This window comes from Saimiri boliviensis, chromosome 17 (assembly GCF_048565385.1).
Source record: "Saimiri boliviensis isolate mSaiBol1 chromosome 17, mSaiBol1.pri, whole genome shotgun sequence".
Lineage (NCBI taxonomy): Eukaryota > Metazoa > Chordata > Mammalia > Primates > Cebidae > Saimiri > Saimiri boliviensis.
Window position 1 is genome coordinate 34,318,902 of NC_133465.1, and position 20,080 is coordinate 34,338,981.

General features: G+C 51.6%; 1 protein-coding gene across 10 annotated transcripts in view; it reads right to left on the minus strand.

Annotated features, from left to right (window-relative positions):
- Positions 1-20,080, minus strand: part of MSI2 (musashi RNA binding protein 2) — a 433,350-nt gene that overhangs the window by 34,657 nt on the left and 378,613 nt on the right. Inside the window, exon 11 of one of the 10 annotated variants that reach the window (XM_039475924.2) lies at positions 3,373-18,966. The exons of the other annotated variants lie outside the window; for them this stretch is intronic. Within the exon in view, the coding sequence (XP_039331858.1) occupies positions 18,926-18,966 (41 nt within the window). The 3' untranslated portion in view covers positions 3,373-18,925. Of the gene's footprint in view, positions 1-3,372; positions 18,967-20,080 lie in introns of those variants that run through there. 10 annotated transcript variants of the gene reach the window in all.

Below are 20,080 nucleotides of genomic sequence, written 5' to 3' on the forward strand. Positions count from 1 at the left end.
TGGAGGCCCTCCCTTCCCCAGAAGGCAGCAAGGAACCCAGAGGTGGACCAAGGAAGGGACCCCCCAACCGAGTCCTCTCCCCGTGTCTTCCAGGTAGGATCTAGATTTCTGAAGATGAGGGTCCTGGCAGACATTGCTGAAGAAAAATAAGAAGTCAAGTTATTTCTCTCTGTCCCAACCCCCAGGACACCCAGGCTTCTGCTGCTGTTAGAGCAAGGCCCAGGGGGCACTGGAGGGAGAGGACGAAGGCGAGTCATTCCTTGGCACTCCTTACCACGCACTTACAATGGAAGGTGTCCTCGGAAGCACGGAGGAAAGGCTGCAGGGAGGGTGAAGGAGGAACAGAGTTGGGGAGGGGAGTGTAGTCAATAAAAAGACTTGTTAACAAAAGGTCTATTCTGGACAAAAAGTCTGAAAGAGGAAGAAAAAAAAAAACTTATCCAAGAAAGGTATCCATTATTCTTAATCTTAGATAAAGGCTCCTGCTGCAGGTGGAGCATAAGATGCTGCTGAGGGCTGGAATTTCATCTCCACCCTGGAGAGGGAGGGTAAGCCGGAGTGGCAGGTGAGAAGAGGGGCTGAAGGGGCAGGGCTACCTGGGCTGCCCCTCACGCGGCCGCCACCCCCACTGCCTCTCTGCCCTCCTAATGAAACGCCAGGGCCATGCCAACACCTGGCCCAGTCCCTTAGGAGCCTCCTGGTCGGGAGGGGACAGAGCTTGGACCAGCATCCTGCACAGCAGGCCTCCTGGCCCCATTCCCCTGCTCATCGCCACCCCCCTCCATTCTATTAGGCCATCCGGCCTCAACAGTCACTCCTCACCCCCCAAATACATTCTCCATAGGACCTGGCAGACTGGCTCCTGCTACTGAGTCCCGGGGCCAGGTCTCTTCTTGGTGGCTGGGCTTGCGGGAGATGGGCAAGCACGGACACAAGGTGTGTGTGTGTGCGTGTGTGTTAAGTCTATGCGTGTTGGGTATGTGTTAAGTGTGTGTGGGGTGTTTATGTGTGTAATGTGTGTTTGTTGGGTATATATGTGTTGGATGTGGATATGGATGTGTGTGTTGAGTGTACGTATGTAATGGATATGTGCATTGAGCGCATGTATTTGGTACATGTTTTGGATGTATGTGGATGTGTGTTGAGTGGATGTGTATTGAGTACGTGTGTTATGTGTTATGTATGTGTGTTGAGTGTAGTGGATGTGTGTGTTGAGTGTATGTATGTGCTGGGTGTGTGTTGTATGTGTGTTAAGTGTGTGTACTGTGTACATGTTGGGTAATGTGGATATGTGTGTTGAATGTATGTATTGGATGTATGTGTTGAGTGTGTTGAGTACATGTGTTGGGTGTATGGATGTGTGTTGAGTACATGTGCATTATGTGTTGTGTATATGTGTCAGGTGTAGTGGATGTGTTGTGTGTATGTATGTGTTGTGTGTGTTGTGTGAGTGTATGGACTGTGTACATGTGTTGGGGGTATGTGGATGTGTCTGTTGAGTGTATGTATGGGAGGATATTGTGTGCGTGCTGAGTGTATGTATTGTGTATGTGTGTTGAGTGCATGTGTATGTGTTGTGTATGTGTGATGGGTGTGTGTGAATGTGTATATATGTATTGGGTGTGTGTGCGAGTGTATGTATTGCATACATGTGGGGGGTATGTGGATGTGTGTGTTGAGTGTATGTATGTATGGGGGTGTTGTGTGTTGAGTGTATGTACTGTGTACATGTGATGGGTGTATGTGGATGTGTGTGTTGAGTGCATGTGTGTTGTGCGTGTGTTGGGTGGAATGGGGCCACCACAGCTGGGGCTGCCAGAGGCCAAAGAAGCCTCCTGGTGGCCTGAGCCTAACGCTGTGGTGACAGAGGGCACAGGCTGTCTTCAGGACAGGCCCTTCACAGGACACAGGAGGGGCCTGAGGACCCGGAGGCCCCAGGTTGAAAGGATCCTCTGGGCTGGGAAGTGCGGGGAGAGAAGCCCAGCAGAGTGGCCATGGCCCTTTCTTCAGCATTTCTCCCCAGGCCCTGAGGAGGCAGGGGTCACCCAGGCAGGCTACTTCCTTGGCAGACCAGGAGCTGGGTTGTCAAGGAGGGGACTGCTTTAGCAGAGGATGCTGGGGGAAGACTGCAGGGAATCAGGCAGGTGGTCTGGCGGGGCTTAAGGCTTCTTCACAGGGCCTTGGGCCCAAGCAAAGCTGTGGCAGAGCCCCTGGGTCCATGGGTGCCCACGGCTGCCCACAACTGCCCAGCACCCCACTGCCCAGAGTGGGAAATGATCACTGCCTCCACTGCTGGAAATATGGTGGGGTGGGGGTTCCTCCTCGACATAGCTTCCCTGGCCAACACGTGAATGGGGTGGTCAGGCTCCTCCTCCTGAGGCAGGGCAGCACGGCAAACAGCAGAGCACGTGCGCTGGGGGCCTGTCTGGGTTTGATTTCTGGTTCAGCCACTTACTAGTTGTGTGACTTTGGGCAAGGTGCTTATGCTCTTTGCCTTGATGTCCCTAGCTGTAAAGGAGATGACTATTTTAGTGCAGGATTAATATATGCAAAGTGCTTAGATGAATGCCTGGCAGAGAGAAAGTTCAATTAGTGAGCGCTAGGCCGGTCTCGGTGGCTCACGCCTGTAATCCCAGCACTTTGGGAGGCCATGGTGGGTAGATAACTTGAGGTCAGGAGTTCAAGACCAGCCTGGCTAACACGGTGAAACCCTATCACTACAAAAAAAAAAAAAAAAAAAAAAAAAAAAATTAGCCACGCGTGGTGGCACACACTTGTAATCCCAGCTTCTTGGGACACTGAGGCACAAGAATTGCTTGAACCCAGGAGGTGGAGGTTTCAGTGAGTTGAGATCATGCCACTGTACTCCAGCCTGGGTGACAGACTCTGTCTCAAACAAACAAACAAACAACTCTTTAGCCAGGCATGGTGGCTCATGCCTGTAATCTCAGCACTTTGGGAGGCTGAGGCTGGCGGATCACCTGAGGTTGGGCGTTCAAGACCATCCTGGCCAATATGGTGAAACCCCATCTCTACTAAAAATACAAAAATTACCCAGGTATGGTGGCTTATGTCAGTAATTCCAGCTACTCGGGAAGCTGAGCCAGGAGAAATGCTTGAACCTGGGAGGCAGAGGTTGCCGTGAGCCAAGATCGTGCCACTGCACTCCAGCCTGGGTGACAGAGCAAAACTCCATCTCAGAAAAAAAAAAAAAAAAGAAAAAGAAATGGTGACAGCTGTCCTTATGATGAGGCCTACCAGCCGTCAGCCCTGTCTTCAAGACAGGACTCTTCTCCAGGCAGGGGTGTTCTACTGTCTCCACTGTAGGAGCCATGGTCAGGTAGTAGTAAGCACACAGGGGGCCTGAATTCCTTTACTTTTTTTTTTTTTTTTTTTTTGAGACAGACTCTCACTCTGTTGTCCAGGCTGGAGTACACTGGCTCAATCTCAGCTTGCTGCAACCTCTGCCTCCTGTGTTCATGCAATTCTCTGTGTCAGCCTCCTGAGGTAGCTGGGATTACAGGTGTGTGCCACCACTCCCAGCTAATTTTCTTTAATTTTTTATTTTTAGTAGAGGCGAGGTTTCACCATGTTGGCCAGGCTGGTCTTGAACTCCTGACCTCAAATGATCTGGCTGCCTCAGCCTCCCAAAGTGCTGGGATTACAGGTGTGAGCCACTGTGCCTGGCCTGAATTTCTTATTGATAACAGTGGTGTGGTATCCTTCATAAAGGCCCCACTTCACATCATTTTAGTGGAGCTAAATTTCCATAGCCCAAAATAAGAAGACACGTTCTGTTTACCTCTAACAATGACAAGTGGGTTAAGGGGTCAGGCCTGATCCTAGTGGCTTAATACCTATCATATGTTAGTAGTAAGGCCAGCAGAAGAGAGAAAAACATTTGGCTGATCAAATCTCAGAGGGCCTGAGAGCTACAGGTTGGCCAAGTGGCACTAAGGTACTAGGAATGTATTATGCTCCTCCTGTTTGGGGACCTGATATTCAAAAAGAGGATGCCTGGGTACAAAAGAACAAAGCACTAATGGTGGAACTCTAGGCATGAACAGACGCCACGGCTTGTCGGAGCTGTCATGTTTAAGGGGAGTCAGACTCAAAGACCCATTCTTGCTAGAATGGAGTTCCTCTATCCTTCAAGTGGGATAAACAAAAGAATCACCCGGCATGGCCTCACAGCCCAGCCTCCAGCCCTGGCTGGCCCCGCTTTGCTGAACAACTGGACACGGCACTTCACCTCTTTGGCGCCTGTGTAATTTTCCTCTGTTGCAAGGAGGTTGGGCAAGATGACCTCTAGAGTCCCTTGGCCGCAGACCCTGCTTGAACCTGTGTGAAGGAGGATGACAAATCCAAGTCCTCTGAGGTTGGTGCTAACACAGCTCTGGAGTTAGTGACTCATCTCAGTGAAGGATGTCACCAACCTGCTGATAGTGGATGAGACACTTTGCTGGACTTTTTGGGGTTATGACGATCTAGTGCAAATTAGAAGTCAATGGTGCTTTTAGGTTTTGGGTTTTTTTTTTTTTTTTTTTTTTTTTTTTTTTTTTTTTTTTAGGATTATATGATACCACACTTACTTTTTATTGCTTCTCTGGCACTTACCAGCTTCTTCCTTACCTAAGCACAGTTATTTTTGTGTGCATATCTTATTTCTCTTGCTGGGTGACAAACTCTTCTAGGGCAGGGACTCAGTCACATGTCCCACTTAGGATCCAGCCCAGAGTCTACCCCACAGAAGACTGTCAGTGAGCATCAGCTGATGATGGTCACGATGTTCTGATGCAGTGGATGAGGGTCTGGGCTGGGAGACCCTGGCGCTGCTCTGGGTAAGCTGCCGCTGAAAGGCAGCGTGGCCTACAAGAAGCAGCCTCCCTATCCCCACAATCCTCCACCCCAGGGTGGGGGCACATTGAACGCCCCTGGAGGGGCCAGGAGCATGATTCATCCAGCAGATGGGACACAACTATGGCAAATGGGAGTGCCCTACTCTGTATAGGTGCTGATTCTCAACCCTGGTTGCTCACTGGAACCATGTGGGAAGCTTTAACAAACGCTGACTCTTGGGTTCCGCTCCTGCGATTCTGATTTACTTGGGTCTGCAGAGCAGCCTCGGCACTAGGCCCTTTAAAAGCTTCCCAGGGCCAGGTGTGGTGTCTCATGCCTGTAATCCCAACACTTTGGGAGGCTGAGGTGGGAGGATTATTACCTGAGGTCAGGAGTTCAAGACCAGCCTGGCCAATCTGGTGAAACACTGTTTCTAACTAAAATGACAAAAAAGCTTGTCGGGCCTGGTGGTGGACACCTGTAATCCCAGCCGCTCAGGAGGCTGATTCACGACAATCACTTGAACCTGGAAGGCAGAGGTTGCAGTGAGCCCATTTGGTGCCACTGGACTCCAGCGTGGGTGACAGAGCCAGATTCTGCCTCAAAAAAAAAAAACAAAAAACAAAAAAACAACAAAAAAAAAACTTCCCAGATGACCCCAGTGTACAGCCCAAGGTTGCGAAAAAGTAAAATTGTGGCACACATCTTCAGTCTGCCAGCCCCTCCACTTTGCAGAAGCAAAGGGACTCCTGAGAATACAGGGTTGGTGCTGACTCTTGCGGCCGGTCCCCTGTGAGAGCCAATGCGGGTGTCTCCACTCAATGCGGTGGTCTCAGTCTAGCCTGGAGGGGCTTTAACCCTGGCCCCAACCCCGCCCACAGAATCGTGGGGAGGGACCCGGGTCTCTGTGTCTTTTAAAGGCCTTCCAGATTATTCTGATGCACAGTGCAGGCAGAGAACCCTTGATGTAGAGAAAGCTTGGGGGTCTTGGTTTTTAACTGCCACTTAGCTACTGAATACTCCCATGGGCTGGGGAGCATGAGGCCATGAACGCTGTTCTTTGCCCTCTCTCCCCTTCTTGGTCTGAGAAGACACTAGCCTGGGAGTGGACTGCCTGGGGTATGGTTCTGGCCCAGTTGCTCCGTATTTCTGTGACCTTGGATGAGTCAGGGGCCCCTCTTTGCCTCTCTCAAAGGAGAAGATGAGAGAATCCTGAGGTTCCTTCTGGCTCCAATAGGTGTGATTAAGGGGAAGCTTTATAAAAGACACTCTTGTATTAGGCATCATCACCAGCCTGAATGGTCCATTATGAAAGAATTTTTCCTATGTTGTGCTTGCTTAAGGCGCTCTCCGCCCCCTTCCCCAGCACACCCAAATCTCCCCAGCAGCAATTTCTATAGATGGTTCAAACATTCTTGGCTAAACCCAGTGTTGCTTCACTGAATCCAAACACTAAAAAATAAGCAACCAAAAGAAGAAACTGTCACCCAGAATGTAGGAAACATGTCCTCCGAGAGTTTGGAAACACCGCCATCTGTCATCCTGGCTGGCCCGGGATGCTCCCACCTCCTGGGCAGACCAGCCTGATGCGACAGGGCTGGCTCTTTTCAAAGAAATCCACAGCCCTGACTTCTATGCAGAGAAAGAGAGTGGCTGGAGGCTGCAAAGGGGCGAGAGTGGAAAAAGGTGGCTGGGACATGCTTGGAGTGGGAGGACCAAGGAATTCCGATCAGAACAGAGGGCATAAAAAGGAGGAATAATTGATAACCAAAGGGAGACACTTACATAATCAGATTGTCGCATTTTGATTTGAAGGAAGTAAATGTATTTCCACTTGGAAAGAAAAAAACCAAACAAACAAAAAAACAACTTACCCCAGAGTTCTTGGCATTTAAAACAGGAATCTGGTTTAAACACATATTTTTAGGAGAAGGCCTGACATTCCCAAGGGAATGTCACCAACACATCACTCCCATGGAGACCCCCGGACAGAGGAGAAGGTTGGGGCTGCTGGTTGGGGAAGAGGGTGCTGGGGAGTGAATATATGGTCTGGAAATGCTTCACCTTCCACTACCGCTGGGAAAATGACAAGCGTTTGGAACCTGTCGTCTGTCCCTCTGCAGAGGGGCCCAATGTGAAGGCCAGGCCTGTCTGCTGGGAAGGGTGAGGTTAGCAGCGCAGGCTGGTCCTGTTGCCTAAAGGAGGAGAGGGGTCCTGCAGTCAACAGCCCTAAGGGTGTCAGTTCCTAAAACACAGGGATGGCATGAAAGTGCCCCAGATAATTTTGAATACAACTGCTGCTTAGCTTAATTTTAAAAAAAGGTAGGTTAACTCTTCAGACGGATAGACTAAAAGGGAGGTGCATTGCCATGTCACACCTCCGTGAGGTTTCAGGGAAGTATGTCTGTCAGGGCACCTCTGTTCGGATGAATGGGTTTATGGAAGCAGAAAACAGAAATCAGGCAGCACCCTTGGGAAACAACAAAGAAATCCTCAGAAGAGACAAGTGCAGAAGCAGACGGCCAGCCAGGAGGGGAGGGCGTGTGTCTCCCTGCAGGTGCCCTGCAACTGGCAAGCACTCAAGAGACACAGCGGAGCACCTGTCCCACCCCACGGACCCAGCAGAGGACCAGGAGTGGGTGTAGACCGTTCCCTGCACTCCCAATGCGGGGCCCTTCCCAACTTCGGATCTTCTTTTTGGCAAACAGATTCTGCAGCTTGAGAATGGGCTTTGGTCTCAACCTCGACCGGTCTCCAGATCAGAATGTGCAGTCTTGGGCTGTGGAGGGAGAGCAGGAGTTGCTCCTGCCCGCCCCCAGCCTCTCTGAAAGGGGGGGGCATTTTCATCCCACCTCTAGGGGGTGCTCCAGGCCCACAGACGAATTCCACGGAAATTCCTCCTGCCTCCCCTCTTCCCGTAGGCTACCTTTCCTACCTGGGCTGCACACAGAAATCCCCTGTGGAGCTTGAAAAATACAACCTGGGCCCTACCTCCAGAGATTTTGATGTAATCTGCCTGTGGTACAGCCAGGGCAACAGAAACTGCCAAAGCTCTCCTGGGAATTAACTTGCAGCTGGATCTGAGAACACTGCAGAAGGTAGTTTGTGTCCTGAGACTCCCTTGGGAGGCAGGAAACACAAAGCTCTGTCTGCGGACCTTGGCCCAGTATCCTCCCTGGGCCCCTTCTACTCCCGAATCACTCAGTCCCTCCCCAAAGAGGGCTGGCACTCACCCAGAACTTCTGCAGTGAATGCAGCAGACCGCTAACTCAAGACCCATTCTCAGCCCTGTGCCCTCTAGTAAATATTGAGTGCCTACTACAGGCCAAACTCTGTTCTAAGCACTGGAATCATAGCCATGACCCCCACACACAGTCTCTGCCCCCATGGAGCTTAGAGTTGCTAGCTGTGGACAGCAAAGGAGCTCTATTTATGGGACTGGGGTCTCAGGACAGGCTGCACACAAATCAACTCCCTAAGGACAGGCATTTAGCCAATGGTAAGGTGAGTCTGGCTAAAGGAGGCTATGGCTCACTCTTCCAGGAGGAAGGTTGGGGAGCTGTGCCTTGGACCCCTCTAGTTTGGAACCAGGCCTTTGGCTGTATCTGCTCTATGGTCCTGTAGCTGAGCTCAAGGACCTGGGTGGCTACACCAAATGCCGCTTGAAGACAGAGCAGGCACTCAGAAGGCTGGATCCTCAGGGATGGGAACGCAGGAGTGGCCGTTGCCATGAATCCTCTTCTCCAAGATCGAATGGCGACAGAGAAAAGAGAATGGAGGTATTCCCATAGCTATGATCTTGTCCCCCCCACCCCCCAAAAGGTCTTACCACTTTGATTCAATTCAGCTAAAAAAAACTACTGAGTGGGGCACATGAGCAAGACACAGGTAATTCTTTCTAGTTACTACCATTGAGGTGGGGGCAGGGGACAGATCCCTGGCTTCAGAGGCCCTGGAGAATTTCAGCCTCGCTCATCATTGGCCTGACCATCCAGGGCCTTGGGGGTGATGTGGGTTTCGCTGCAGTGCTGGCCAGACAGCTAGCATCAGTAATGGCTGGTATATCACACAGGCTTCGGTGCTGGTTCCTGGCCCTACGAGGACACTCAGCTCAGCATCCCTCTCTGGCCAGCAGGACTTCAAGGGAGTGTCCACATGGAGTTCACTCCAAATCCAGCCCTTGCTATCCTGTGCCAGCAGCCTGGAGCTCCTCCACAGGCCAGGGACACCCACTTGCCCACAGAACAAACATCTATCTGCCTGTCTTTCTGAGACCCAGACTGAAACCTTCAACATGAAGGGATTCCAGCTTCTAACAAGGCATCAACAAGCTATCTTGAGAGTTTTTCCTTCTATATCACACCTTCCTCTTCCCTAACTTCTCATAACAATGGCAATTTCTGCTTTTGAGCCACTCTCTTATCTACCACCAGTGGGTGTCAGGACAAACCACCAATGTTCTGACCACTGATCCTTTCAGAGCTCCCTGTTCTGATGCTTTTTACACTTCTCACTGTACCCACAATTTCAGACACCCAATTCCCAGAGTCACAGTTGTGCTTCCTTCCAACAGGGTCTCTTGCTGAGACACTGAAATCTTAAACTTCGTTTGGGCTCCTTCTCCACGCCTTTCTCCCCAGCTTCATGCCACATGGGCTTTTTCTTTTTCTTTGAGTCGGAGTCTCACTTTGTCGCCCAGGTTGGAGTGCAGTGGCATGATCTTTGGCTTACTGCAACCTCTGCCTCCCAGGTTCAAGCAAGTCTCCTGCCTCAGCCTCCTGAGTAGCTGGGATTATAGGCTGCCACTATCCATTATTTTTAGTAGAGACGGGGTTTCACCATATTGGCCACGCTGGTCTTGAACGCCTGACCTCATGATCCGCTCACCCTCGGCCTCCCAAAGTGCTGATATTACAGGCATGAACCACTGTGCCCGGCCGCTGGGCACTAAACCTTTTACTGGTAGACTGTGGAGCAGTCAGGGAGTCTCAGGAGAGAGCCCAGCACGGTGGGAGGCACTTTGCCTCAGGGTAGCAGCCATTTCCCAACTAGTACAGCAATATTTCAACATGTCCACAGCCAGTAGTTGATCCCACTACAATCCAGCCCTCGTTGAAAGGGTGGATGGGAGGACAGCCTTCTCTATTCCTTACTTTCCTCACCTGTAAAATGGAAGCGCTTGGCTTTGATGATGAGCAAACAGGCATTACACTAATGATCACACAACAGCGGCCACCATCTGAGCACTTCTCACCGCCACAGAGCGTCCCCGCATATCTCAATGAGTCCTTGCTACAGCACCACAAGGAAGACATTACTATCCCGTTTAACAGATGAAGAATTCTAAGTCCAGAGAGGTGAAAGAAAGCAGTACACACGGAGGTTAAAATCCCATCTCCCACACTTCCTAGCTGTCAGACCCAAGACAGGTGACCGAACCTCCCTCTCCATCTCCTCCTCCTCCTCTGCAAAACCCGTTAACGACGCCTCCTTGCAGGGCTGCAGTGAAGACCAGTGATTCAGTGAGACGGTGGCATGGGCGCTCAGCACGGTTATCTGTTGCTTGGTAAGTGGAATAATAACATTTATTTCTATTTTTATTATTATGGCCCAAGGTAATAACTGCAGCGGTGCGGAGAAATCCCTTTGGTGCCTTCCTATTCTAAAATCCTATTAATTTACATGGCATTTCACATCCAAAGAGCTTTAATAGATAACATTGATAATTCGCTTGTGAGTGATGGGCTATGTCTTATCTGAAGTGTAAGCTTAACTCTGGTGGGTTAATCTGGCAGCAGGAGGCAAGAGCTTGCAGGGGGCCGGCAGGACCAGCTGGGGTGGCCAGTGTCACTTGCGAGGTGATCACCACGGACATGAATGTGGAGCCTGGTGCCCCAGTGCTCGTGCCGGTCAGCTGGACTGACGGTTCCCACCGCCCTCCTTGATGTGCTGCCCTCGAAACAGGGTCTTGTCCAGCTCCCCCACCTTTTCTAGGAGGGCCTGGACCAGAGGAGCCTTCCTGGGTCCTTCCACCAGAGTGGAATCCTGTTTGCTGCTCTGTCCCCAACAAGCAGGTAGAGGCCCACCTGTCATTCACCACTGTGTCCTTCGCATCCAGGGCAGGGCCTGTGACATAGTGTTTGGTGACTACATGCTAAACACCCAAGGGAAGGATGGCGAGACAGATGGGTGGAGGAGGCATGATAGACAGGGGGATGCGGAGAGGTGCTCCTGGCCTTACCTGGATCCCAGCACCTTCAAAGCTGGTACTAGAGGTCAAGAGAAAGCCTGAAGAAGCCCTGAGCAGGTACCACTAAGGGAACTGTAGGGCTGGCCTCAGACCTTTCCCTGCAAAACCAGGTGTGCCCTGGGGCCAGTCAAGCACCTGCTCAGACTCAGGTGGGGCAGCAGGGCCTCAGTGGGAGGAAGAGGATGCTACACTCACCTCTCCCTCTGCCACCTCAAAGGCAGCCAGCCCTGGCCAGCCAGCATCCAGAGCCCTCTGGGGCTGCACAGCTGTTTGCACAAAGGCGCCAGCAGGGGAACAGCCTCCTACGGCAAAGGTGGGGTCAGCATCCCTGGCTCACAAAGCTTGTGTCCGGGATTCCCTGGGTCTGGGAAGAGTGGCACTGGCTTCCTAGTGCCCAAACCTGTTGTCCAGCTGTCTCAGCCCAAGTACCAGGGCAGCCTCTGCCCAGACGGGGAATCCACGGAGGCAGGAATGCGAGGGAGGGAAAACACATCCTGCATCTGGGCCTCCTGCTGGCCCTCGAGGTGGAATACCCTCTCCTCATCATCTGCCTGGCAGACTTCTATGTGTGCTTCAAAACTCGGCTCAGATGTTGCTCACGACGGTCTGAATGTTCATGTCTCTGCCAAAATTTCTATGTTGACATCCTCACCCTCCAGGTGATATGAGGAGGTGGGGCCTTCGGGAGTGATTAGGCCATGAGGGCGGAGTCCTCCTGATTGGGATTAGCACCCTTATGAAAGAGACCCCAGAAAGCTGGCCACCCCTTTGACCACGTGAGGACACAGCGAGAAAACGGCAGTCTACGAACCAGGAAGTGGCCCTCGCCAGACACCCAGTCTGCCGGTACCTTCATCTTAGACTTCCCAGGCTCCAGAATTGAAATTTAATTTTTATGTTTTCTTTTGTTGAGTCAGGGTCTCATTCTGTCACCCAGGCTGGAATGCAGTGGCACAATCATAGCTTACTATAACCCTGAACTCCTGGGCTCAAGTGATCCTCCTGCCTCAGCCTCTCCTGTAGGTGAGACTACAGGTGTGCGCTCCCATGCCTGGCTAATTTTTAAAATATTCTGTTGAGACAGAGTCTCGCTATGTTGCCCAGGCTGGTCTCAAACTCCTGGCCTCAAGCAATCTTCCCGCCTTGGGCTCCCAACATGTTGGGATTACAGGAGTGAGCCACTGTGCCTGGCCAATTTCCACTGTTTAGAAGCTACTCAGTCTATGGTGTTCTATTACAGTTGCCAGAGTAGACTAAGGTTTTGCCCTTCCTGAAGGCTGTCCAGCAGAGTCAAGGGCTCCCTCTGCACCCCGTGCAGCTCCTCGCCACACAGGAACATATCTGGCTGCATGTGGGATGCTCCCAGGCTCTGAATTCTTTGCACCCTTGCTCAGGACACTTGTGCCCAGGAGGCCCTGGCTCGGGTCGGGTGCTGATGACTGTCTCCAGCACTCTGCAGAGAATGTGCTTTTGCCCGAGCTGAAGGACAGAGAGCAGGGGCAGTGACCCGGTTGGCCGGGGTCTCTCAGGGGAAGGGGACCCAAGCTGACCTGGAGTCTGCACAAAAGTCTCTGTGCAGGATTCCTTTCAGTCTGGAGACGAGGGGGCAGGGGACACTTCTGCTTTGTCCCTGGCTGTCAGAAGGCATGAGCTGCCCAGACCTCAAGCCTGGCACTGCCCTTTGCCTAGAATTCCACACGCTGAGTAATTTACGGTTTTCTGTTGTTGCATTGTTTTTTAAGTTGCAGCCTTTCGCTTGTTTCTGCTGATGGAAATGAAAACTGAAGGGCTTGAAGAAAGGTGATTACGTTCCTGCTAGCAGACTTAATGCGGACTTTGTAAGGCTGGTGGTACAGGGACCCAAGCAAGTGGGGGTGGAAGAAAATGAGATCCGGTGGGTGCGGGAACTCAGTCCACAGAGGATGAGGTGTGGGGTCACCTGCAGCCTCCCTCACTGCAGCTGCTGCCATCCTGCCATAGCTGGCAGGGCCTTCTTCTCCCTGGGCCGGGTGCCTTCCTTGGTCATGACGCTAACCTTTTCTAAAGCACTAGATCACTCCTGGTCCCACCAACCCTCCATCAACCTGTGACGATGTGAGGAAGGATCAATAGCCCCATTTGACAGATGGGGAAACTGAGGCCCAGAGACGGCCTTATTTTCCCGGTGAGCTAAGGGCAAGAACTCAGTCTCCTGACTTCCCGCCTGAGGACACAGGGCTCTGAGCTTTGCCATGGGGAGCTGAGCGCTCACTTAGTCACATTTCCCTTTATTTATGCAGAGGAGCTTCAAGAGGCACGGAAAGCTGATCGAAAGTGAAACTCGCAATTCCCGTCAGTTCAGATTGCTCCAATTCATTTCTGCGAACGTTTATTAAGTGCCTATTAGGCTCCGTGCTCTGCTTTCATCTGGGAATAGAGTCAACTCCTGATTTTCCATGCCGAGGGAGGAATGTGGCAACATAACCACAGCCCCTGACGAGCCTCCCGCCGTGCTGGTCTGGGTTTGGGGTGTGCCACTGAATTCTACTTCTCTGTCTTCTTTTAAAGCAGCAGACATGTTTTCCTGACTAAGCTTGCCTTTAATATTCAAATGAGAGGATAAGCCCCAAGTATACACAGGGCCAGGTGGCGCAGGAGTGGGCCGGCCACGAGAGAGCTGGCTTGTGATTTGAAATCTGGCTGTGGATCTAATCTGGGAAGGGGTAATCCCTAGAGGCGAGGCTCCAGGGCTGAAGGGATGTTCAGATTAGAGGGCTGGTGATGAGACAGATGTGTGGGGGCTGCGGTGTCGGGAGGGCTTTCCTTCGCAGGGAGCATTTCCGTTTACAGTGCTACAGCATCTAGCTGGGGCCGCTGGACACACGAGTCCATACTTATGACAGCCTACCTGGGAAGCTGACTGGTCTGTCTTGGTATTTCAAGATGTTTCCCTACTAGCAAGAAATCAGCCATGGCTCATGGGTTGGGCTCCATTCTGGAAGCCAGCCGGAAGCACTGCACCAGGCAGAGCCTGAGGGTCTGTCAGGGGTCCCAGCGAGGGCATTTCTGGGGCGGGGGCAGGAGATGAAGAAAGTGCCCCTTAAAAACTGAAGCAGGAGGAAAGAGGGAGTTTCCATTTACATGCAAATGAGGGGCCATCCAGGCAGCCCAGGATGTGGCTGCAGAGTCTGGGGAGGGGGCTCTGTGCTCTCCCTCAACTAGGCCAGAAAGAGCAGGACACAGGAGGCGCTGAGGCAGGAAGCAGCAACCTGAGCGCATGCCGGGGTCTCGCCCCTCCTGAGTGGGAACTGACCACAGAGGTCTGCCATTTGGGTGGGCCGGAGGACGGGGTGGATGGAAGGGCGGTGAAGTTGCCTCCCCCAGTGGCCTAGGTTACCACTCCCAGCCAGGATCCTAGGCCTGGAGCATTTTTGAATGTTTTGCAAAATGTTAATGATCAGACAGACCTGGCAGGTGGGTGACGCAGGTTCACGACGCAGCCCCTTGCCTATGGCCAGGGCTTCTCTCGGTCACCCTGTGTACACCAACTCCTCCATCTCCTGAGAACTCGGGCTCTCTTCACTCTGCTTCCACATCCAAGCCCTAGTCCTCAGGCTAAGACAGACCACTAAGTCTCTGCCTTTGCTCAAAGACCAGAGGACTTGACTAAAGCTTACCTTATAAGCAGCCCTACAGACAATGGGCTACAGCGCTTCCCCCAGAGAAACAGGATATGCCTGAGCTGGGATATCCCTCTCCTCAGACACCAACCCTCCCAATCCCCCACTCTTTTAGAGTGACTGCAAATCACCTGGCACTGAGGAACCATCAGTGGACAGGAATGGAGAAGGTAAGCTACCTGGCAGACAGGCTGGGAGTCCTGGTGCAGCAACTGGCCACAACGCTAATCACAGCCATCCTTGCTGTTGAGCTAGGATTTGGCCTCAACATCAGTCTGAAGCCAGTACTCAGCAGTCAGCATCAGCACCCAAGAGCAAACCTGTTTTCCATTGCTGAAGAGGTGGGAGCACACACCGGCACTTCTAGAACCAGAGTCCAAGCTCAGCGGGCTGGGGAAGTTCCGTGCCTGGGGACCCATGCTGCCCCTGCAGTGTGCATGCAGTATCCTGGGAGGGAGGCTTAAGCACCGAGCCATGAGATGTTAGCTCGGCTCCTGGCCACCACGAGTGCTCTGTAGCTGGGGCTACTATTGGTTGCCAAAATGTTGGTTCAGAGACCTTTTGGCGGTTAGGGCCATATTAACTCCGCTGTCCCCAGGAGAACTACAAGTTCTGAAGAACCACCAGCCAGCCCCAGGCAGGGAGAGAGGGATGGAGCCAAGCGAGGGGGAGGCGGAGAGGGGAGGAGGTGGGGTGCAGAGAGAAGGGACAGTCCTCCAGGCTCACCCTCATGGCCCCTCACCTCATCAAACTCCTCTGACTCAACTATGGAAGTTCGACCACATCACTTCTCTGTGAAATCACTTCATATGCTTTGGGAAGCAAATGTAACTTCTTAAGCCTGACTCATGAGACCCACCATGGCTCCAGCCCTGTAGTTCTCCTTCCACCCAAACTGCTTCTGCAAGCTCGCCGGGCACTGAACTATGCACAATCCCTGGGACCTGCACTGCTTCCTCTGTCAGGTGCGCAGCAGAAATTGCTAAGCGTCCGCTAGTAGCTGTTCCACTCTTTGTTAGTGCCAAAATCCCGTATTTCTAGCTAAGCACGTGGCTACCTGAAAAAAAGACACTACTGAGGTTTCCATCCGACTGAAACTGATCATGTGACCGAGTTCTGACCAATAGGATCAAAATGTCCTGCATGACTTCTAAGAAGCATTATTAAAGGGAAGAGGTGTATTCTTCTGGGATGAATATGTGATGGCTGGAGTTTGAGCAGCCTTCATAGACTATGAGGTGGTCTCATGTTGAAGAGAATAGAATGAGATTAGAGAAGAAACCCAGAGAATAAATATTATGGAGCCACAGCCAGGCTTCTTTTATATGTGAGATAAACGAATTCTTACTTTGTTTAGTCCATTAATATTTTGTGTTTTACTACTCTTGTGTTTCTCTTCTTTCTTAAAACTACCTGATTCAATGTCTAAGCATGTCATTTCTCTGTCTGGGATATACTTCCTTTCATTATTTACCTGGCTAATTCTATTTGGCTTTTTGAGACCTAGTTCTGGTGTCACCTTCTCTAGAGGGCACTCTGGGCAAGCAGCCCACTCTTCCCTGTCACAGCATACAGAGATTCCCTCTCTCTTTCCTTTGTTTGAGACACAGTCTTGCTCTGCTGGCCAGGCTGGAGTGCAGTGGTACAATCTCAGCTCACTGCAACCACCGCCTCCCGGGTTCAAGCAATTCTCCTGCCTCAGCCTCCTGAGTAGGTGGTACTACAGGCTTGCACCACCATGCCTGGCTATTTTTGTATTTTTAGTAGAGATGGGGTTTCACCATGTTAGCCGGGATGGTCTTGAACTCCTGACCTCAGGCAATCCACTGCGCCCGACAAGAGCATCCCTCTCTCTAGTGAAGTGCCTGTCTCATGATGTTCAACTGGTCTTATCGCTGCTTTTCTCTCCCTTGGCTAGCCCATGAGCATCTGAAGGAGTCAGTCTTATTCATGTCCAGATGGCTGGCACATATTTCAGTACCTGATAATCAGCAAAATGGGGAAGGAAGGAGAGAAAGCATAGGGGCGTGAGGGTGGGCAGGAAGTCCTAGCAACTCTTTGGCTTCACGGAGGAATCCTGTATCATTCCTTTCACCGATAATAATCCATCGTGGGGGATAAAGATGCGAAAACCACTCTGGAGAGCTGATTTTATAAGAACATCAATGCGCACTATTTCTAAAACTTCCAATTTTATAGTATTTACCAATTTACAAGGCACATTCATGCACATGCTATCCCTTAATTCTAAGAACTCAACTAACTAGGCGCTTTCATTTTCTCCAGGGCTTGGAGGGTACATGACTTGGTCAAGGGCACATGGCTACTAAGTGGCCAAGTGGGACCTGGAAACCAGGTCCTCCGGCTTCATATCCAAGAACATTCCCACTGGACACCGGAGCCTCCTCCACCTCAGTGCTCTGGGAAGTCACGAAAGCAAGCCACGTGCACAGCCACACACAGTCTCGTGTGCACGAGCGCGAGCACATGCGTGTGCACTCACCCGGCACACAGATGTGAGGGGCTCCAGATGTGTGTGGCATTTTCACATGAGAGGGGAGCCAGGGTGGAGGAGGGAGCATCGGGGCGATACCGTGCAGCTGGTGCATGCAGATGCTCCGCCACTCTGCTCAAGGACAGACCACCTCAAGCAAGTACAGGGGATGCCAGGAAGCAGGGAGGGCTGGGAACAGGTGGCAGCTGGGGCGGGGGTGGGGGCGCATGCTCTTAGGAACTGCACTAGGCTGTCATTGGCGCTGGTTATTCAGTGCATTCACCTCCCCCGGAGCGAGAACAGGACACTGTCAGGCTAAGAGACAGCAGCACACAGCATGTCCGTGGTAAACAATTTATTTTTCTACCTTGGTTGCTTACAGGGGGGAAAAAATAAAACGTCATCGGGGAGAAGCACAGATGAACTAATACAGAGATGAAGAAAATTCACGATGGCTAAAACGTCTGTGAGGCAAGCGTACTAGGACAAGTTCACTAAAGCAAAGCAATTCACAGCAAAACAAAATACGGGGGCTGCGGGGAAGCCTTACAGATTTTGTTCTTTGACAAAAAATAATACTCATGGAAAAGCCTGCAGGAAAATAACAGAAAACTAACCCATTATTACATCAAGCATCTTTAATGGGATGAGCCAAACTGCACATGTTGGGTCTCAAAGGACAATGACATTCAAATGTATGGATTCACTCACAGCAAATGCATCAGATGGAAGCACGCAGGCCACTTCTCACAAACTACCAGCACAGACAGAGCGGTGACTCTTGAGGGTCCAACTGAGCAGTACGTCATTAATCCAAGAGAGTGGGTGTATTTCAGACGGGGAAGCAGAGGGAGTCAGGCCACGGGTAAAGATCCTTCTGAGGGTGATGGGTGGGAGTGCCAACCCTCAGATGAGTGAGGCCTGCTCAGGATGGGCCCCCTCCTACCCCAATGGTGCCAGCAGGCAAAGCCTGCCCAGCACGGGCAGGGAGGTGAGCTGGGGAAGGCGGGACCCACTATGGATTGGTGCCCACAGTGCCTGCCACGTGGTGGCATCTGGGTGACTCCAATGTCCCTTCTCGAAGACAGACGGACTTAGGATTATGGCGACAGCCAGTGGCACCAAAAGACAAAGATAGTCAGATAGTGTTTATATAGCTCCTCTTCCAGATTACATTTTTCACCTTCTTAGAGAAAAGTCTGTCTCTCTGTGTGTTCACCTTTATTGCTGTCCATCGTAAGACACAGGTGCTCCAAGTCCCATATCTGCAACCCCTCTGGGCCACCAGCACGTCAAAGCTCACCCCGTGAAATATCCCCAACAAGCCTTAAAAAAAATTGTGATGTCTTCTTCCTAGATGCCCCTGAGGAGGCTTTACGAAGTTTGTGAGAAGTTTCCCTCTGGCCCCATTACGTTCTGGGGAAGTGAGGTCGGTCACAATGCACACAAGCAGCAAAGTGGTAGGGGACTGGAGAATAAGTTAAAAAAAAAAATCGAGTGAAGCAATGAGGACACGAGTCTTTTCTAAGAATTAAAAATCAGAAAAAGAACATTCACTCAAACGGGCAGCTAGGACAGACTTTCAGTGGGTACTGACGGGAGCTGGGGCAGCCCAGGCCAGGACCGTGTCCTCTCCCTCTAGAAATGGTAGCAAACCCCACTTGGCTATGCCTCTCTTAAGAGCTAGTTGATAAAAATTATGTCTTGTGAAATCGGCAAATAGTCTGCAAAGTGAAATAAGAACAGAAATTAACAGATTAAACTAAAATGAGAAGTTGAAGTCCGGAGGGGGGAAAAAGAGAGGAAGCAGGGGAGATCCCTGATCACAACTGTAATAATTCAAGACCAGATCCTGATCCGAGTTCCCGGCTGGGGTGGACGCCTGGACGTGGGAAGGAAGAGCTTTCCCGGAGTGGCCGGTCACCACCCAGCGTTTTTAGAAAAGGACTACTACCCACTCTAAAAACTATGCCCTCTCTAGGAACACGACATTTATTGTCACAGAATTCTGAGGGCAGGCACAGCCAGGTGCCATTGCTACCAGATGTGTGGCCCAGGAAGGTCCCCGCAGCCCCACGTCACATGAAGAGAATGAGGCTCCACTAAGAGCAATATCTGTGCCCCCAACCAGGTGAGACAGATGTTCGTAAGAAGGGATGAACCCAGATGGAAAGGAGATCAGATTGCACCTTCCTGAAAGGGGACCCAGGCTACCTGGTTCATGAGTGAGAACAGCCAGGAGGAAGAGTTTCGGAGCTCTCTGGGACCTGCGTGTGCTTTCATTTCTCCCAGCGAGCTGTCTCGCGTGGCCCTGCTAGGGGGACTCAGAAAGGGGCTGGGAGAGGTTTGGGATCCACACACAGCATAAGGGGGTCCAGAGGTGGGAAGTGGGTAAAGTGGGCACACAGTGAGGACACTGGAAAGAAAGACCACAAAGATAAAACATCAGGACAGTTGGGAGGTGACAGGACTGCTGTGAGATGTCACGAAGTCACAGGATCCCTGGGGCATGGCAGGGGTCTGCAGAATCTACCAGATGGGGACAAGGAGAGGGCAGAGGGCTGGGCTGCCCCATCTCTGGGTCCCCCCCTTCCATACCTCAGCCGCCTTGGCCAGATCCACCAGAAACCTTCCTTATTGGCATGAGGTGACAGATGGAAGGAAGTCAGAGCATCCCAAAGCTGCCCTGACCCAGAGGCCCTGGCCCTGAGGCCACAACTCCAGCAGGCATCAAGTTTGGTTCTAGAAAGGCCGGGCTACTCCCTGCGCTCTTGACTGGAATGACACATGGACCTACCTAGGCTCTATGTCTGGAAGCACGTGGCTGCCTGGGGAGGC